Below are 19,994 nucleotides of genomic sequence, written 5' to 3'. Positions count from 1 at the left end.
AAGGAGTCTACGGTGAGTGTTTGTTACCATAGACACTGAGCAGGATGCTCTTCTGGTCCTGGCCTGCTGAGTTGGTGGCAGTGCAGACATACTGTCCTGCGTCTTCCACTCTGGCCCGAGGCAGCTGCAGCATCTGACCTCCTACAAACCACAATAAACAAGTCATTATACAGTTATGGTAATAAAAAAATAAGGAATGAGTCTCGAATGACTAGACAAATGAAAGGCAAATCCAATTATGAATGTGGATTGCTTTGATTGTTCTTGATTGGCCATTAGAGTGAACTGCAAGCTCTGCAGTGAGTGTTGTAGCCAGTGTGTGCACGCGTGTGTGCGTGCATGTGTGTGTGTGCGTGGAGGGGCAGCTCTGACCTGGCAGGATGTGGATGCCGGTGCTGAACTGAAGGATCTGTCCGTCTCTGGTCCATGTGATCTCTGGAGGAGGGTAAGCCTGGACGTCACACAGCAGGGACACCGAGTGACCCTCAATCACATTCACCTCCTCCTTCTGGCCAACCATCCTCGGGGGAACTGGAGAGGAAGACATCAGCTCACTCTCACACATATTCAGTTTCTCTAAACCTCTGGAGTGAATAGAAATAATCCTCTGATTATGGTGTAATAACATTGTGATACAACCAAGATTGTGATATAAATAGATATGAATCTTTTACCTTGTACTGTGAGACTGAAGAGTTTTTCAACTGTGCCGACTTTGTTCTCAGCCACACACAGGTAGCCAGCCATGTCTGAGACTTGCACACTGAGGATCTGAAAGACAGAGGAATATCATATGTGACAGCTGGTGAAAGCGGGAACAAGTCGGCAACCAATCAAAATGTTCGGTCTTTTAATCTATTTTAAGTGTAAATACATTTCAACGTAAATTTCACTCGCTAGTCAAGCCAAAATATTGCAATGCAATGGATTCAGTGAGTAATCCCCACTACTACATAGTTGCATTGCAATGATTTTCAGTAACGTTGAAATGTATTAAAATGTTTCGGAATAAAAGTCTGAACATTTTGATTGGTTGTCGACTTGTTCCCGCTTTCACCAGCTGCTGTCACATATTATAGACACGCAAACTTTGACAAATCCTATGAGCGACACCTGCATGCTGTATGAAATCACGGTCGGGCAAGAGCAGTCCTGACGCTGAACATAGCAATGTACCACTCTAGTCTAGGGGATCCTGACCTGGAGCTGACCCCCGTCCTCACTGATGAGGTGGTGTGTCCCTGTATGCAGCGGCACGCCGTCCTTCAGCCAGGAGATGGCTGGTACTGGGTGACCGGTCACGTCACAGTGGAGAGCCACTGTGCTGTTCACCACCGCTCCTATCTCCTCCATGAACTCGTCCGACAGGCCGGTAATCACAGGGGGAACTGGGCAAAGAAGACAGATCAGGATCAGAAAAACACATTCTTACATTTTGCCATAGATTTCAGTTTCAGTCTATGAAGACTCATTCTGAGTGATGAATCTCTAGGATCACAGGGACTCATTCAAGCAGGCCTACCCAGCACCTCCAACTCAAAGTGCATTCGGTCCTCCCCTGCTTCGTTCACTGCCTGGCACGTATATTTCCCAGCATCCTCCTTCTGCACACGTGGGATCTGTAGCACCTGCCCACCTGAGGGGAAAACAACCACATAGCGTCCCAACGTACTTACTGCTACACTGATTACAAATGTAATGCTGGTTAAACTGGTACCCTAACAGGAAGTCCGACCCCCGCCTCTCTCACCTGGAAGTAGTACCACTCCATCAGCGATGGAGAGTTTGCGTCCCTCTCTGTACCAACTGAGGCGGGGCGGGGGGATGGCATTACTCTCACAGGAGAGGCTGATGGGATGTCCTAGGACCACCTCCTTTCTCTCTGTCATCATCTCATCTCTGTCCCCTCCCTCTTCCTCTTCCTCTCCCAGACCCCAGGCTGCAGCGCCGTTGTTGACCCGATAGAATATGGGAGGGACTGGAGAGAAAATGTTTAGTCAGTATCACATACATCAACATGTCTTAGAATGGCTGAGGTATCTAACTAAACCACTTTCCGCAAATGGACACTGACCCTGAATAGTGATATGGAAGTCTCTCTTGTCCTCTCCTGCAGTGTTGGTGACCACACATGTGTACTGTCCCTCGTGTGACAGCTGGGCATTCTCTATGTGAAGGAGGTTACCATCCTCACGAAGACCAGCATGGGAGTTACCAGTCAGCAACTAGGAAAATGCAGGGACAACAACATCTGAGTTACACTCAGCGAACGCTTTATTAGGAACACTATACTAATACTGGGTAGAGCCTCCCTTTGCTCTCAAAACTGCCTGAATTCTTCATGGCATTGATTCCACAAGATGTTGGAAACATTCCTTGGAGATTCTGGTCCATGATAACATGATTGCATCACGCAATTCCTGCAGATTTGTCAGGTGCATTTTCAAGCTGTAAATCTACCATGGTATTAACAGGCCCAAAGTGTGCCAAGAAAACATTCCTCACACCATTACACCACTTGAATGAATGAGAAGGTGTACAGGTGTTCCTAATAAAGTGTTCAGTGAGTGTATACGTATTGTGGTGACCCGCACGCAGCCCCGGGTATACCTGGCCTTCAGCACCCTGGACAGCGGCCGCATAGATTAAGGGGCCGTGTCATTAACGGAGTCTACGCCCATCACACCCGGCTGGTGCACATCACTCCATCAGGTCGAGGGCTCGTTACGGGAATGCGGAGCACCTGCGACGTGAACGGGTGGAGGAATGATAAGCGGAGGCGGAGGCGTCAGAAAGGGAGCGAGAGGCTACGCGACGACACGCGTATGGGTGAAGGCCGTGGTACGGCGGATAATATCAATGCCTGGTGGGATTAATTGTATGTCTTGTTTCCCACAGTAAAGAGAGAGCCGGGAGTAGGGAGAGCGCGAGCCCGCCTGCCGATAGCGGAGCGACCAGCCCCTCTGCCCAAATACCCCCCGGAGCCCGGAGACGGGACACCGGAGTGTCCCCCCGAGAGGAATTGAGAAATTGAAACTTTAGCGCTGTGTTGTCTCCTGTCTGGGTGGTGTGTTTACCGGGTCTACGTGGTGGTCACCACAGTATGTTGACAGAAATTATGCCACTGAATGAAAGCATAGAAGAAACACACACACACCAACCTGTCCATCTTTGAACCACTGGGTCTTGGGATCAGGGAAGCCTTTGGCCAAACAGGAGAGGGTCATGGTGCCATTGATGCGCACTTTCTCTTGTCGACCGCCGAAAGTCAGGGAGTCCCCTCCCTCAATCTGTGGGGGAACTGATCAGAGACAGTCACAATGTATTGTGCTATAACGTTTGTCAAGAGTAAACCTACATTTTCCTCAAGTAAGACCAGACTCTTCCTCATGCCTGCCTGTGTCCCCTTACCCAGAACACTGAGTGTGTAGTGTTTGAGGGCGGTTCCAGTTGGGTTGCTGGCACGGCAGGTGTAGAGACCTGCGCTGTCTCCCTGTGCTGCCCCCAGCCTCAGGGCCTGCCCACCCCGGGTGTAGGTGAGCTGGGGACTGGACACGATGGGCAGGTTGTCCTTCAGCCAGGTGATACTGGGCATGGGGTAGCCCTCTACATCACAGGGCAGCACCGTGGGGAAGCCCAGCACCACCGACACCTCTGATGTCTCACTGGGACCCCTGATGATGGGGGGAGCTGGAGAGAGACACAGAGAGAGACGGAGGATGAGGAGAGAAGAGGAATAGTGTAACCATTAATGTTCACATAGGAACATAATGAGCATGTATTTCTGGGTTGTTAGTATTAGGGGACAAGGGAGCATTACCTTGCACAGTAAGTCTGAACTGGCGCATCTGTGTCCCTGCGTTGTTACTGGCCAGGCACTGGTACAGGCCCTGGTCCCTCAGTCTGACTGACTTCACCTTCAACACCTGGCCCTGCTCAAGAAACTCCACATGGGGATCCCCATCCCTGGACAGCACTCTTTAGAGAGGAGAGAGAGGAGCGATTGTGTGTGTGAGATACTTGTGTTTCAGACACTGTGTGTGTGTGTGTGTGTGTGTGTGTGTGTGTGTGTGTGTGTGTGTGTGTGTGTGTGTGCGTGCGTGCGTGCGCGTGTGTGTCTGTTTGTGTAATATGATTTGTGGAACCAAATAAAGTATTCAAATGTGTGTACATTAGCTCCTTTTCTGTTAACTCACTCTCCATCCCGGCTCCATTCCACTTTAGGAGCTGGACGCCCGCTGACACGACACTGGAACTCCACTTCCTGTCCAACCACAACTGCCAGTTCCTGTATCCTGGACGTCCCTGAGATAACTGGTGGAGCTGACACACACACACACACACACACACACACACACAGGAAATGAACTTCATTTTGGCCATTCAGATAAAAAGAGACATTAAATCAACAAGGATCCCACTTTTATGCAGCTTAAAACGACTATGCTACACTATGGTATATGAGCTCACCTTGTACAACAATGTGATAGTTTCTCCGGGCCTCCCCGGCTGAGTTGCGGGCTGTACAGGAGAACTGGCCAGCATGATCTGCCTGGACCCGGTAGATCCTCAGAAGTCTATTCCCATTCTGTTGGTACACTCCAGTAGTTTCCAGAACCTACACACAGCCGAACATAATGGATTCTTACTACTCTATAAACAGTTTTAGATGGTAATTGACTAAGTGGCCACTAGGTGTCATTGTCATCACATTGAGGTTATTATAGGCATGTTTCAGGTACAAAGGAACTTGTGAATTTTGTTTCCCTGTTTGAATGACTAGTAGGTGACTTACAGGACGGCTATCTTTAGTCCAAGTGATCATGGGAGAGGGGATGCCAAAGGCATCACAGCCCAGAGTGAGAGGCTGCTTCAGGGTGACAGTCAGGTTCAGGGGCTGGCCATCATCCTGGATCTCAGGGGGAACTTGAGAGTTTTAAAAAAAATCTTAATTAAATGCTATGGTGGAAAATCTATGCTATAATTCATCAACACCACACAGTCTCTAAAGATCATTAAATGAAATCAGGTCTTGATGAAGAATGGGAGTTGTATCTCACCATTCACTTTCAGACGGGTCTTTCGCTCAACAGAGCCCGCCTCATTAGTCGCCACACACTTGAAGTCCCCGCTATGACTGGCAGATGCTGAGCCAATCACGAGGGACCCGTCGTGTGTCACACTGAGCTCTGATTGGTCTGGATGTATCTCCAGACCGTTCTTGAACCAACGCACCTTGGGAGGGGGTGAACCTGCAGGAGTAGAGGGAGGACAGGGAGGGTGGAGTGAATGGCCCTAAGGAAGCCTTTAAATGGGCTTTATCCATCATAGCTGACAGAAATAAAACGTAGTCCTGTCCCTACAGAAGGCCTGAATTGGCAAGCCGCCCAGACTGGAAAAAGCAGGCCCTACATTAACTGTATCTATTGGACAGCAGGCGGAGGAAACCGTGCCAAAGGGATACTGAGAGCCCTATCGGTCGGTGAGCTGGGATACTTCAAGGTCAGAGTACATAACACATAAATGCCAAACACAATATGTTGGTAGATGCCTGATTTAAAGTGCTAGCGTCAAGATTTATGACTGGAATCAGAGGTGAGAGTCTTGGACAGTAAGAATAGTGTAGGAGTGGTTGGGACAGTAGTTCAAAGCATTGATGTGTACACCCAGGAGCCAAAAACAGATGTGCTGGGAGCTTTACTGTGTGGAAAAAGGGCCAGGAGCGGGGGGGTGGAGGGGGGCGGGGATGGAGAGGGGTTAGGGGACACCCCCTTTAGCCCATAGCCCAGTTCCAGGTCTGTGTCCGACAAAGCCGTGGACATCCAGTTCAGCTTCCTGCATGGAGCGCAAACCCTATCCCATCTCTATTTACAGACCCACTGCTTATCCAAACACCACGGAAGAGGCTGTGGAACTTAAACACACATTTCATCTCAACCTCAGTCCAAAAATACTAAACTCACGGGACAGAGAGGAACCAAAGGTAATGTTATCAGCCGGTCCCACGTGGAACACATGTTTACAGTTTAGAAGACTGACTCGAATTTATTATCTCATTGCTGGGGAGGAAACGTGTACAGATGTTCTGTTTAGATGTTAAAAGATCTCATTAAAGACTTTGCATTTATTTGTTTGGCTTCACGAAGCCCTCCAACGATCTCTTCCATGTGTTTTTAAACAACTACGTCTACTGTTATAGGCTATGTTCGCAAAACACAATCATCTCCTTATGCCAGAGCCCTCTTTCATCATCCCATCCCTCAATACGGCACACATCTCTATGAAACAATCAGTGACAAGCCATTGTTTCCTTGGAGTCTCATAGTGCTGCCTGGGGGCTGTGACTGAGAGAGCACCCCTGTGTGTGCTCTACGAGAGGGCCTGTCTTCCTGCCTGGCTGGGCTGGGCTCTCCAGGAAGGGCTAGAGGAGCCGCTCGTTCTCCCCTGCTCCGTGGTGGAGCTGCAGCACCCCAGACATCACTGTCTATTATCTGCCAACAGCAGCCTGTAATTAGGATTCCTCTCCCAGCAGGCCCCCTCACAGAGGAAAGCAGATGTGGCCCGGGCCCCGGAGAGGCAGCAGGGAGAATGATGTTCCAGCTGTTGCTCCACATTAGCCCCACTCCTCACCTTCTCAAACATGCCCCGTTACCATGGCATGTTTCCATACAAACAACACCTATTTACATGCTGTCAGAGAGAAGTTCGATGGGCTTAAAAACATGAAACAGTGTACCGTCACACACACACACACACACACACACACACACACATACCTACTGTAAGCGTATCTTTTGATAAGATCGTTAGCTTTCTCAAGCATGCTGAGAGCCACAGATAAATGTGGCACCACAGAATGAAAGGGTGGCAGCAGGGGTATTACGAAACACATTTTTCCCACAGCTTTGACAACTAAAAGCCTCTGGATATAACAGTAATGCTTTGAAGGTGCAAATCCACCGCTTTGTCCTACTTTTCCCTCGCAGCTTTCTCTGGGAGTGATGAAACAAAAAGGTTTCCTCAAAACTGAACGGAAACAGGGTCCAGTGGAACTGTTTGCTATGGTCAGACCGTAAATTGCCTGACGACTAGTTCTGTCTGTTTCCCGTAACTGATCCATAAATCTTGTCCTACCTTCAGCAGGGCAGGGGATGGTGACCTTGCTGCTAGCCACTTTCTCCATTATGGCATCTCCAGCCTGGGCGAAAGACGGAGCCTCTGGAATCAGAATAGGTTCAGTGTGAAGGAGCAAAAGGGGTATTAGGAAAGAAATAATAGCATTAGGACGACTGCATGATGGATTAGATACAGGGTTTATTTAGCATCATAGGTTGTATAGGTGTAGAGTTTGGAATGAGGGCTTCTGTAGGTCTGCTGGGGGTGTATTGTGTAACATCTAAGACCTGTGTAAAGAGTGACATTGAGAGATAAGGTTCATCTAGAGTCAATTTTAGCCTTAGGCAAAGCATGGGTGAAAGGGTTAATCCTAGGGGTGAGAAGAACTTTTCTGTTTTATTTGCCCTGACAATGTGAGTCATGTCTTCTGTGGCCCCTACATGCTCGTTAACTTTAAGCTTTGACATCCCCTAACCCATGCCTCAGCCAGCAGTGACCTTTAGGGTCAAAGAGCAGCTCAATCAACCCCTAACACCCACAAACAGACTGATCCACACACTGGCCAGATAAAGAGGCATATAGGGCTTCTTTTACTGTGAGCGTGGAGACACTTCCAAAGAATCCACCTCCAAAGACTGAGATCATACTATGTCCTTGAACTGAGGCAGTTTGCTCTTATTTGTCCATATAAAGGTGGAAAATAGCAGCTATGGGAATAGCTGTAAGCATAACTTGCTGTATGGAGTTTTTTTTCAATATGGAATGATTTATGTTTTTTTTGGTCTATTATGCAATTTTCCATCCTAGCTGTATTCATGGGGTTGAGCATCGACTGATGAATGGATAAATGGCGGCACATTGGGAGGGTGAAGCTATATTTCAGAAGCTCACCTAGCACCACCAGGTTGAGCTCCATGGTGTCCTGTCCAGCACTGTTCTTGGCCACACAGTTGTAGGTGCCCTGATCAGAAAGGCTGACCCTGTGGATCCTGAGGGCTGCAGGATCCCCGGCTCCAACAGGAAGTCCGTTGTGGTACCAGCTGCGCTCAGGACTGGGCTCCCCCTGAACCACACACGGCAGAGTCACCGTCTGACCAATCAGAGCCTTCAGCAAGGAGGGCCCAGTCTGAATCCTGGGCTTGGCTGACAAACAAACAAGAAACAAACAATATTTCTGTCTCTAGATCTAGCATACTTGGTGTTAAATGCATCTCCAGATATTGTAGCAGCATGACAGCATCGTAAAAAAACAAAGTGAACAATTCTCATTGATATAAAATTCTGAGAACGTCAATAGAGTGTGAATCATAAAGAGATACCTTGTATGTGTACATTGTAGTTGAGAGACACATTCCCTGCTGGGTTTGCTGCAGTGCAGGTGTAAAGTTTACTATCAATTAGTCGAACATCAGTGATCTTCAGAGAGCCAGAAGGCAGCACGGTGAACCTGGGGAAGGGTCAGGGGTCAGGGGATGAAGAAAACAACTTTTTGGTTTGTATGAGGGAGGTGAGTTTGTGCGTGTGTGAGTTTGTGCGTGTGTGTGTGTGTGTGTGTGTGTGTGTGTAGCTGTGTGTGTGTGTGTGTGTGTAGCTGTGTGTGTGTGTGTGTGTGTGTGTGTGTGTAGCTGTGTCTGTGTCTGTGGTGAACGTGTGTTTTATGACTTTTGTAAAAAAAAAAAAAATGTAACTGAAAAGTTATAAATCCATAGACATAAAGCCATAACCTGATTTGCTTCAGTAGCTGTGCAGCTGTATAAATGGATAATATGCAGAAATATAAACAAAGCTCTGAGATTGATCTGAGATAAGTGTGTCTGCTAAACAAATGATAACAATAACATGTTCATTTGAGAGGAAGCAAGCTCAAACATAATGACCTCGCTATTGCAACACTGCACATGTGGCTGTAAGATTCAGCTCCCCCCTATTGCTTTAAAACCGATCTTGGAGAACAAGTAGCATACATCATTGACTCTGCAGCGGTCAATCTACACCAGAAAAGACCAACGCACTCACTGGAGAAATGACTCGACCTCTTAGCTCCATATATCTTCCCTCCATTCTTCCACTGTCAACTCATCTGTGTACAAAGATTGACTTGGACAAATTGGGCTAATCAGAGAGGGCTGAGTGCAGCTCCCCCGAGCCAGCATGGGTCTGCTCTCCTCTCATCTCCAGCTGTGCTAGCTCTCTGTCTACAGCAGGTCTGTGGTGTGAAAGCAGCATTCTGAACACCCACTGACTGGGTTATTTCAACAAGCAGCTCCCTCTGTTCACACCGGCTGGGCTTGGAACGGAGGACTCCTGGAGGGAGAGAATGAACCCCCCTGAATACCACTGCTCACCACAGAGTGTACACTCCTCTGGGGGACCCGAGGGGGGGGGGGGGGGGGGGTGTTGGTGGAGGTGTGTTATTCTCATCAGACAGGCCTGGTAAAGAATCAACATGTGATTTTATGACAGGAGATCCACAGGGGACCTGAACGTCAAACAGGCTGGACTTCTGTCTCTCTCTTCCGCTGTCAGGGTTTCCTCCCGTCTTCCCAGCACGACCCTCCCCCTCTCCTCCCTCCCTCCCTCCCTCCCCCATGTTTCTCCTTCCGGGCCCCACAGCCAGCCAGTCTCATTCGACCAGACAACGAGCCCCACATGGGCCAGCCAGTCTCTGTCAACCAGACAATCGCAAATACTTTCAACCCCTGTCACTCGATGTCCAGTTCTCCGGAGACAGATGGTCTGTCTGGTCAAGGCTGGTGGGTCTTGTTCTCATCACAGTTGTCTGTTCGCAACCAGACTGTGGGGTGTCCAGTCCCCAGTTAGCCTGCATGTCTGTACAGTGCCACCACAGACAGTGGGATGAGAGAGTCCAGTGGGACCAGATGTTCCTCCTCACAGAGAGAGGCTGTCCCATACGTCTGCACACACAGCCCAACGCCAGACTGCTGCGTCTGCCTGCCTGACTTACTGCCTGACTGCCTTCAAAAGGCACCACTAAATGAGCCCCGCTTTGGCTAGCAGCCGGCTTCAATCAAAGAGCCTTGCAAAAGGAGTGGGTTAGTCACGGGTAAGGTAACCGACTTGGTATGGCTACATTGACTAGATGCTTTGTCTTTTAAGGACTATTTTCCAGTTCACTGGATTGTTGCTACAGTGTGAGCTGAAGCAATGGGAGGAGATGAGATGAGACTTACCAGGCTGTGACTGGTGGGATGGGCTGGCCGTTCCTGCTCCATGTGACCAGTGGAGAAGGACTGCCCTGAACGTCACAGGGGAGGATGACCTCTGAACCCACCTCGGCAGCCATCTTCACTGTGTTGTCCAGACCACTCACACCTACAATCTTAGGCTTGGCTGGGGGAAAAGGGAAACAAGATACTATAAGAGAAAGGTCCTCTATTTTGCCATTCAACTAGCTGTAATCACAGGCACAAGCTCTTTATGTGCATTTTGTTGTCTGGTGCTTGTACTGACAATAAAGTTGAATCGAATCGAATCGAATCGAATCTAAATTCTAATTATGTATATTATTAGGTATTATTATGTATCTATATAAATGTTCAGTTCCTTACTGTTGACGCTGAGTTGGATCTCCCGGCTGGAGTAGCCCACTGCACTGGTGGCTGTGCAGATGTAAATGCCAGCGTCCTCTACAGTGGGGTTGAGGATGTGGAGGTACCCATCAGGGTCTGACTGGGGGGATGATCTGTCCCTGGGCAGGGGCTCCCTTCCCTGGGGGCACATCAGGCAGTGTGAAGCCCGGATACACGCACAAACCAAAGGTTCAAAGCCTAACTTCTGATGTCTGCTGTAATTATAGTGCCCCCTCTCCAAACTCTCTCTCTCTAGCATGTGCATGCACAGACACAGACACAGACACAGACTCACACAGACACAGACACACACACACACACACACACACACACACAGACACAGACACGCGCACACACACACACACACACACACACACACACACACACACACACACACACACTGCTATGCACATACTTCCCCTTTGAACACAAGATGGCTTTTACAGACTCACTTTCATCTGACAAGAATAGAAATTTACTTGACTCTAGTGTACTTATCTGAGAATGCATGGTACTCGGCTATGGAAAAAAACTCCCCTGATACAGCCCTATGATATACAATATACAATAAAGTTGCATACGTTTCATGGTGATTTACATTATCATAATGGTCATTAATCTTATGATGGATGAATCATAAAATGTGAATGCAATCCCCACTAGATTTGAATGTGAGAAATTCCACAATTTGACACATGGTCATTTGTCACACGTGTTCTGTGGGATGGGGCCAAATCCGCCATTAGCGAAAAGTAGCTTTCGAGCTAAATCAAAAGCGTGGCATCCTACCTTGGACCAGACAACAGTTGGCTTGGGAACTCCGCTGGACACACATGATAGGGTGACTGCCACACCCTCGTTGGCTATGTAGTGGTAAGGACCAGCGTTGATCTCCGGGGGCACTGGGAAAGTAGGTCACAACTTCAGCTGTCTACTGGGTATGGACAACCAGGGCCACGGAATTGTCACTGGACTTAGTCAACAGCATCAATGTTCAGAGCATTTCTTCATTACAACTTGATTACGAACCATACTGCATCCATCAAAGCATGCGGTAAATTAATCACTCTCCCAACCATAACAGCAGGTGGTCAAGTCATTTAAGATGTTGTTGTTTTCCATACTGAGTCAGTACATTCTTGGGCTAACTAGATGAGTCTCTGCTCTCTGGAAGACCTACTCTATAATGTACCCTTGTGTAGAGAGAGTTGAGTAAATAAGCCCTCTCACCATGGACCTCCAGGCTGACAGATATGTTCATCGACCCAGCTAGATTCACCGCTGTGCAAACATATGTCCCAGCATCCTCTGGGACTGCCCTCTCAATGTGCAGACTGCCATCACTCCTGAGGAAGGCTCTACCACTCAGTTGCAGCTATGGACGAAGTAATGGATGATGTTGTTATCATATCATGAACTATTATGTTATACATAATGATAAAACACATTTTCGAAGACAAAGAAAAGGCCATCCTCACTGGTTTTCTATTATGGGTCCAGTGTCTGTCGGGTAGGGGTATTCCATCCAATAGCATACAGGGAATGCTAAGGGATTGACCAATCACAGTGGTGAGAATGGGGGGACCCTGGGCCAAAAGAGGGAGCTCTGTGGACAAAGACAGGGGAGATACCATTACATGAGTCAGACAGACCGAAATACAAAGCAGCAGCTGGGAAAATAGTGCAGGTCAATTTCAACCGTTAGGGGCAGAGGCATCGACGTGGATATTTTGCATGGTCTGTGAGGTACTGGTGTTATCTACTGGGAGGGGAAAAGCAAGAGTGCAGCACTAACCCAGTCCAGTGACACTGATTCTGGCTTCAGTCCTGATGGCTCCAAACTGGTTCTTGGCCTCACAAATATACAGGCCATCATCATCCAGCCAGACACCTGTGGGAGAAACTTAGGATGTTTACAGCCCTCAACGCTGACAGAAAGTAGTTTTCATAATCAAGTTCAGATTTATGCAAACCTCAGTAGGCTATGAGCCTCAGTAGGCTGTAAAGGTAATGCGTTGAAGGGTTTAGAACCGATGACGAAGCATATACAGTACAACTTTTGATTATATTTTTTTCATCAATACTGTTTTACTTGTTTACTGGGTGTTGGTTGGGTTTTTGTTATATTGTCATTTGAGTTATTTAGATAGTGAGGAATAGAATTAGGTATAATGTTGAACAGCTGGTTGCATGGCTCAAACACAGTCTACATTCTGTCAAACCATACACTGCATGTACACATATTATGATGAATTGCCTATGTCCAAATGGTTGATGTCAACACATGCACTGTAGGAGTAAACAGGGACGGGGAAGGGTCTCGTGTGTGCACAATATGCACACATCTGACACATTTATAAAGAGGTAACTGGACTATGTCACTCTAAACAATTCTAGGTAAAGACAGATCCATCTGCTGCACTTCGAGCAAATCAGGTCAGTAGCCACAGATGGGGTCCACTTCTCCATGCGAATCCTACTGTTCCTCTCCAATAAAACATAACACAGCTTATAAACATTGAGGAACTTGGCTGTGCAAATGCTGTCTTTCTGAGGCCAAGGCCAAAGTCATGGGCCAAAAGGGATCCACAGCATCCAGTTCCACTCGACTTAACCCTGATTCCCTAAGTTAGTCCTTGAACGCTCTAATCTTCACTGAGGTAGAAAGGGGAGAGTGGGAGACGCTGTAATAATTCACCAGTGCCAGCTGTATTCTGTTACACTCACACTCTTAAGAAAACGTTTGCTAAATATGATCTGAAGAGCACCACCTCCTCTATATTTATTCATTCCAAGAATGCTAGCCATGCTCGTTAGAGACGTGCTCAACGGAGGTTATGTTAGGTGCCTGAATGAGCCAGGCTGTCAGTGTGGAGGTGGTGGTGAGAGTATGATGTGTGACTCACTCTGGATCAGGAGACGTCCTGTCTCCAGCTGCACAGCTCCACCGCCGCCGCTGCTGCTGCTGCTGCTGCCTGCCTTAGTGACGATTGGTCGCCCGTCCTCTCTGCGCCACGTTACTGTTGGCAACGGGAAACCACGGGCAACACAGGGAAGCGAGACATTGTCCCCCACACCTGCTGAGATGTCGACCGGCGTCTGGGAGAATAGAGGGCCCGCTGTGTGGGAGAATGAATGGGAGAAGCTGCTCAAATATAATGTACTCATAGAGATAGAACCAAAATTTTGGGCTGTAGGTGTACAAATTGGACTGCTAGGTCTATATACAGTAAAGTGTACAATACCATTTTTTTGTTACCAGTAATCTGAAAGTGCCATTGTTTGAGTACAGTAAAACTGATTAAATTGGCTGGTCTCACCTCCAACCTCCAGGATAACAGTAGCAGAGGACGTTCCAGCAGAGCTACTAGCCACACAGCTGTACTCCCCGGCATCCATCTCCTGCACCCCATGAATCTGCAGCGTCCCGCGATGCGCGTCCTGCTCAGCAAAAAGCATGGAGCTCACTTGCAGATCACCTGAAAAAGCCAGAACCCATTTTTCGAATAACAATTATCAGTGTAATGTTTGTACTTATGACACAAGTGATCAGTATGTATTTACCTTTGAACCATTGGACCAGAGGAGGTGGGAGGCCTGTGGCTCTGCACTGCAGAGTTGCTACCCCTCCAACTGCCACCAAGACAACCTGCTGCACCACGGAAATACTGGGCACCTCTGTAGGAGGAGTGAGGAGGAACCCAAGATAGAGCTTAGCTTTTCAACAGGATCAAAGGATTTGCATTATGTACCAAATCAACAGTCATGCTCACAATGCCCTACGTGACAATAATAGCACAAATAATTTCTATTTAATTCTGTCAATTGACAGGGCAGCAGGCCAGACAGGGGGTAAATATAGAGCTGACATTTCACACGCTTTGTGCGTCAACAGAGAGACGGGCCAGGCGCTACAGGAGCGGAGAGAGGGACAGCTGAAAGGATGACATGATGTTTCCTGCCAGGCTCTTGGTGTCTTGACAGATCAGTGTTGTTTAAAATGACACTGGCAGACAAAAGTGAGTATAAAACCAAAGCAGGCTCCATGGGGAAGCTACCATGGTCCATCAGTGCAGCTCTGTCAAGCTCTTTCTGACAGCTAGGCTAAAAATGCATCCTGATGACTGTCAGCCCTACCCACACAGGGAAGCAACTACCCACTGTGCAAGACAGGGTGAAATGTGCCACTGTCAATCTGAGCTTGACATAGCTAGCTGCTAGCACATCCAAAACAACATGAATCACTCAGACATTCAAAAGCACTTTAAAAATGATTGGGATGGCAGAAACCCTATCAAACCACCTCACTCTGAATTGAGAAATGTCGGCCTCGGGTAAGAGTGACTAAGAACAGAAAAGTTGAAGTTGAAGCAGAATCTTAACGGGAAACATACTTTATAGCGTATTTAGAGCTACTATAGCACAACCTAATGAAGAGATGTCACTGCCACACTCCCACCCACCTGCATAGCTGAGAGACAACGACTGAGAGGCTGTTCCAGCCTTGTTGGTCGCCAGGCACGTGTAGTTCCCAGCATCCTCTGGGAGGGCCTCTTTGATTGTCAGGACGCCATGTTTGGATATGTTCATCCTGTATCATGTAAGACAGACATCAGCCATGGGAATTCATGTTTGTTGATTCTTTCATGATGACAAGCACAGATGTCTCAAGTCAAATTCATCACAAAACTGCTATTCCAAGCCAGGGAGATTCTTGGATTCCTTGAGCCAGATTTCTTTTGAATATGTATAAACAGCCATATGTAAAACGTTTGGAATAAGGTTTTGAATTGCATGATGTAACTGTAAGGAGACAGAAACAAGATGTGACATGTGCCTATTCATAGTGGGAGGTTGAAGGAGAATGCAAATCTAAGGCTGCTCTTCTGGAGCTGTAGAGTGGGTAGAGACTTCCTGTTCCTGCACCTTGGTCGATTAGTGAGGAATATGTTTCCACGACTCCAGAAGAGCAGAGGAGGGGGGGATCCGGACGCGGTGCAGACGAGGCGGACCTCCGCACCCCTGGTGAAGACCTGGCTCAGGGAGTGGACTACCACAGAAGGGGCCTCTGTGGAATAGAGAGAGAGAGAGAGAGAGAGAGAGAGAGAGAGAGAGAGAGAGAGAGAGAGAGAGAGAGAGAGAGAGAGAGAGAGAGAGAGAGAGAGAGAGAGAGAGAGAGAGAGCATCCACAGGAAAGAGCTGGTGACTCACTGCACAGTCATGGCTTTATGATAAGTCATTTATTAAAGAGCCCACTCGTCTTGGCTAAGCTCTGGTAAACGTCTGATAGTCGGAGACACAGGATGATTAACAGTGTGGGTCTGACGTCATGACCAGCGGTTCACAGTGAGAGACATGTTTCAAATTTGTTTGGTCCTTTTTTCAAACGCATTACAAGCGTCTGAGGCCATGCCCCCCTCCTCGATAGAAGCCGCAATTTTCAACTTGCATTAATTTGGATGATTTGAAACATGCTCTGACTGGGAGCGTTTCTGGAGAAGTGGATAAATCCTTCTTGCGGTAAGGTTGGGGCAATAATGGAAACCAGATGACAGTGTCTGGGAGGAGGGATGAGGCCCCGGTGAGTTAAGTGGTTAAGCAGATGAGCGGTGTGCTACAGCTACGGTACTGTACCTGGAACCAGCAGCCACACTGTCACTCTGCTGTCTCCTTGGGTGTTGGTGGCCACACACTGGTACTCTCCAGCGTCCTGGGGCTGCACCTCGCTGATCTCCAGGGAAGAAGAGTCTGGGAGAAGCCTCACTCTCCCTGTGTGAGCCAGGACGGTACGGCCCTTCCGTTGCCAGGTCAGGTTGTGGCGCATGGAGCCTTCCACTTGGCAGGACAGCACAGCCACGGCCCCCACAGACGAGCTAACATTCACAGGGGCCTTCAGCACAGGAGGGGGCTCTGTCTCATAGGAAACACAGAGTCAACACAGAGGCAAACAGTACACTATCAGTGTACCGTGTGTCCACTATCAGCACTGAACAAACAGCACAGAAACAGTTTATTGTAAATGCAAACATTTGGAATGACGTGGTTTATATTAAAATTGTTAAATGGTTTCATATAATCAATCTATGATAACAATTTTGGGAATGGTTTTCAAAGCCTTACTAGCTCTGTGATCTCAAGTTTATGTGTATGTGTGTGTGTATGTGTGTGTGTGTGTGTGTGTGTGTGTGTGTGTGTGTGTGTGCGTGCGTGCGTGAGTGTGTGTTCTGACGTACCTCTCACTGTCAGCTGTGTAAGGGCACGTCCCAGCCCTGCACTGCTCTGAGCGATACACTCATACGGACCCTCATCTTCACCTGAAGCCTGGGCGATTTCCCATGACGCTTTGGCAGAGGACCTGCGATACATCAACAATTATCTGGCAGGTGAACTCTGATGGGAGCAGGCTATTCTTATTCTTCATTTCATTCAAAACAGAGTGTCAGAATGAAAAAGAAGAAAAAACTTTGTAAATTTTTCAAGTTGACACAATCCAATACGTATTTTGTAATGTACACAACATTGACTGTGTATACCAGTTGACTGATTGATGCACAGATAAAATGCAACAGACTCCGTCAGCACTAATGCTTTACAGACCTCGTAAGTGGTAACAGCGCACTTTGTCCCACTGAATGACCTAATTAGTGGTTTTACAGCGGGTAATGAGTGCATATGGCTATGGCATCCAAGAGGAGGTCAAATCAAGTTAAATAAGAACAAGGAGACTCACTGAAAGGACTTTTCCTCCCCAAGATTTACTCCACTCCTGGTGAATCTCAGCCTGTAGGGAACGTCACTCCTAACAGAGCAGCCTATCACAGCGGGCTGCATGTAAAAGCCCTTCACCACACTGGGCATGCTCACTGCTGGAGGATCTGTGTCAGGGCGAAACAGAGACGAGAGGTCATACATCAAAATAGAGTCGTGTGTCAGATCAGGTCATCAAACTGGTGTTGTGTGTGAGACAAGACGGTCATCAAACTAGTGTTTGTGTTTGAGATAAGGAGGTGAGAGTGATGGAAGCGGTTCTTGCCTGGGATGATGTTTGTGTAGGAGACACTAGACAGCCTCTGGAAGCGGTAACCCTCCTCATCCTTCCCAATCACCTTCAGGAAGAAGCTCTGGGAAGGAGTACGGAATTCTGGGATACTCCAGAGTCCTCGGCTGCCCCTGTCAGAGGGCAGAGGCACAGGGAGGGTCCGTAGGGAGCGTCCAGATCCAGACACTAACTCCACGTGACTGATCTGACCAGGGGGCTTCAGTCCTGTGCACTTCAACAACACATGGGCTGGAACTCCTGAGAGATGAGAGGAGACCACCCGTTTGTATTGCACCTAATACGTACACACAGTGCACTTACACACATACTGTACAAAGTACCTTTGATGGGTCTCTCCCTGGTATGGTTGAACTCAGAAACGGGTATGCTGGAAAAACCGGCCCGGAAGTCCAGGTTACTGACCCCTGTTACCCTCAGAGTGTGACGGCCACCACAGCTCACCTGGACATAGAGGGTTTAGTTCATGTATTGTGAATCAGAAGGGGTTATCTCATCTCATGATTACTGTATGTTGTTGTTGTCAACATTATGCTGATGCATGAATGGTGAATATAGACATGTTAGGAGCACATACTTTTAGAGTCCAGGCTCCAGTCCGGGGGAACTTTAGATTGACAACACGGGCTGAGTTTGGAATATTCAGTAGCTCTGTGAGGCCCTGCTCCACACCAATAGTCCGCCCTGAGCAATAAAAAACACAACACAAAAAAGAGATCGGATCAGTCAATAATTGATATCTTTTACTCATGATGCAATGTTATTTGTTATTTATTCAGAGGATACATAAAGAACACAGGATGTACCGAAAGGATCTTTGAGCTCGATCTGTGGGGCTGGACCACTGAGTGACACGGTGACCTCTTTAAGGCTGGGGTCAAAGGGCACCTCCCACTGGTTCTCCTGAGCGCTGTCGTGGTTAGACGACAACAGGTTGACCTTCAGAGCCTGCACCGTCTCCTCCACCCATTTTAGCACCTGACAAGAGAGGAGAACATCACCTCATCATCAATATCATCCTCATTTTCATCATCATCATCATCATCATCATCATAATCATCATCATACTCATCATTATCATCTTCACCCTCATCATCATACTTATCATTATCATCATCATTATTATTATCATCATCATCATCATCATCATCATCTTCTCAGCACACAGCTAGAGGACACAGCTAGAGGACTGACAGGACTGTGGCTGCCTGGGTTCTCTCATAGACACGCTGTCAGAGACCCTCTCTTGAAGCCCAAATAGACAGGGACAGAGCAGGATGGATATGCCTTTGACCTCACTCTCAAACTGTCCACCCTAGCACAAGCTGGTCTTTGTCTATCTGGTCATTCTTTCATCGCAACAGTCTCAGTAGGATCCTCAATAAACAAAAGGATTGTGAAACAGCCTAACTGTCAAAATGATAACATACAGTTTTCTGCACTCTTAAGCATGAATTCCCCAAGGAGTTTCTCTCACAGTGGAAGCCCAGTGCCTGTCAAACACAGCCATCTTCCTGCACTTCAGCTTTAATGAATCAGAGGATTTTGTTCTCCTGGTTTTAGACAAGTCTGAGTGGTGGGGTGGGGGGGGGTTGAGGAAGGCATACCCCGATATATTCCTACAAGTCCAATATGCAGCATCAATTAAAGACAACAATGGCTGAACCGTTGCCTCTGTGTTATCTGTGAAATTGGTTTGGCTTAAAATAGCAGAATGTAGCCTGAGAGGATTGGGGGTGTTGGGAGTGTGGCGGATTCACTCTGAAATGAGGGTCATTATCTACTACTTCTCATGAAGAAAATGACCCCAACCCCTGCCTGACTGTAATAACCCTGGAGGGTCTGATTACATTCAATTCCAGGAGCAATCATCACCAAGTATAATTTCCCTCTATGACTATTACTGTCGAAGATTGGACATGCAGAATTTCAATGTTTGAGTATACTCGACCCTCTGGGTGAAATCATTCTGAGGGTAATGATATGGTAGAAACATAATTGTCTCTTTTCCTCCACAGAAAGAAAAATATCAAACAAATTGAAATGTCACCTCATAATCGTGAGTGCAGACATTATGCTTACATTGTGTCCATAACAAAATACTAAAACAAACTGAAAACATAACACCTCAGAGAATTGGGGTTAATTCAACACATCTTTGTATATTTAGGAATAATGGAGAAACTTGGAGCTAGCAAAGCCTTTGATAATTTAATTAGCAGGCCTCCCCT

The 19,994-nt window shown here is 47.5% G+C and overlaps 1 protein-coding gene across 1 annotated transcript in view; it reads right to left on the bottom strand.

The window, feature by feature from the left end:
• Window positions 1-19,994, bottom strand: part of hmcn2 (hemicentin 2) — a gene marked incomplete at both ends in the record, with an annotated part of 54,991 nt that overhangs the window by 22,547 nt on the left and 12,450 nt on the right. The window contains 35 exons of the mRNA XM_080532005.1: window positions 28-141; window positions 373-531; window positions 675-771; window positions 1,201-1,388; window positions 1,523-1,636; window positions 1,751-1,978; window positions 2,075-2,225; window positions 3,162-3,301; window positions 3,412-3,690; window positions 3,821-3,978; window positions 4,197-4,323; window positions 4,471-4,618; window positions 4,796-4,926; window positions 5,061-5,252; window positions 7,135-7,218; window positions 8,008-8,259; window positions 8,436-8,563; window positions 10,308-10,467; window positions 10,686-10,845; window positions 11,496-11,608; window positions 11,937-12,081; window positions 12,185-12,312; window positions 12,502-12,597; window positions 13,613-13,825; window positions 14,027-14,185; window positions 14,271-14,384; window positions 15,170-15,297; window positions 15,633-15,774; window positions 16,341-16,616; window positions 16,940-17,061; window positions 17,437-17,581; window positions 17,740-18,003; window positions 18,087-18,207; window positions 18,341-18,447; window positions 18,570-18,741. Of these exons, the coding sequence (XP_080388131.1) occupies window positions 28-141; window positions 373-531; window positions 675-771; window positions 1,201-1,388; window positions 1,523-1,636; window positions 1,751-1,978; window positions 2,075-2,225; window positions 3,162-3,301; window positions 3,412-3,690; window positions 3,821-3,978; window positions 4,197-4,323; window positions 4,471-4,618; window positions 4,796-4,926; window positions 5,061-5,252; window positions 7,135-7,218; window positions 8,008-8,259; window positions 8,436-8,563; window positions 10,308-10,467; window positions 10,686-10,845; window positions 11,496-11,608; window positions 11,937-12,081; window positions 12,185-12,312; window positions 12,502-12,597; window positions 13,613-13,825; window positions 14,027-14,185; window positions 14,271-14,384; window positions 15,170-15,297; window positions 15,633-15,774; window positions 16,341-16,616; window positions 16,940-17,061; window positions 17,437-17,581; window positions 17,740-18,003; window positions 18,087-18,207; window positions 18,341-18,447; window positions 18,570-18,741 (5,455 nt within the window). The remainder of the gene's footprint in view (window positions 1-27; window positions 142-372; window positions 532-674; window positions 772-1,200; window positions 1,389-1,522; window positions 1,637-1,750; window positions 1,979-2,074; window positions 2,226-3,161; window positions 3,302-3,411; window positions 3,691-3,820; window positions 3,979-4,196; window positions 4,324-4,470; window positions 4,619-4,795; window positions 4,927-5,060; window positions 5,253-7,134; window positions 7,219-8,007; window positions 8,260-8,435; window positions 8,564-10,307; window positions 10,468-10,685; window positions 10,846-11,495; window positions 11,609-11,936; window positions 12,082-12,184; window positions 12,313-12,501; window positions 12,598-13,612; window positions 13,826-14,026; window positions 14,186-14,270; window positions 14,385-15,169; window positions 15,298-15,632; window positions 15,775-16,340; window positions 16,617-16,939; window positions 17,062-17,436; window positions 17,582-17,739; window positions 18,004-18,086; window positions 18,208-18,340; window positions 18,448-18,569; window positions 18,742-19,994) is intronic.

The sequence above is a fragment of the Nansenia antarctica genome (genome assembly GCF_963989245.1).
Source record: "Nansenia antarctica genome assembly, chromosome: 5".
Lineage (NCBI taxonomy): Eukaryota > Metazoa > Chordata > Actinopteri > Argentiniformes > Microstomatidae > Nansenia > Nansenia antarctica.
This window is presented reverse-complemented; position numbering and strand designations above follow the sequence as displayed.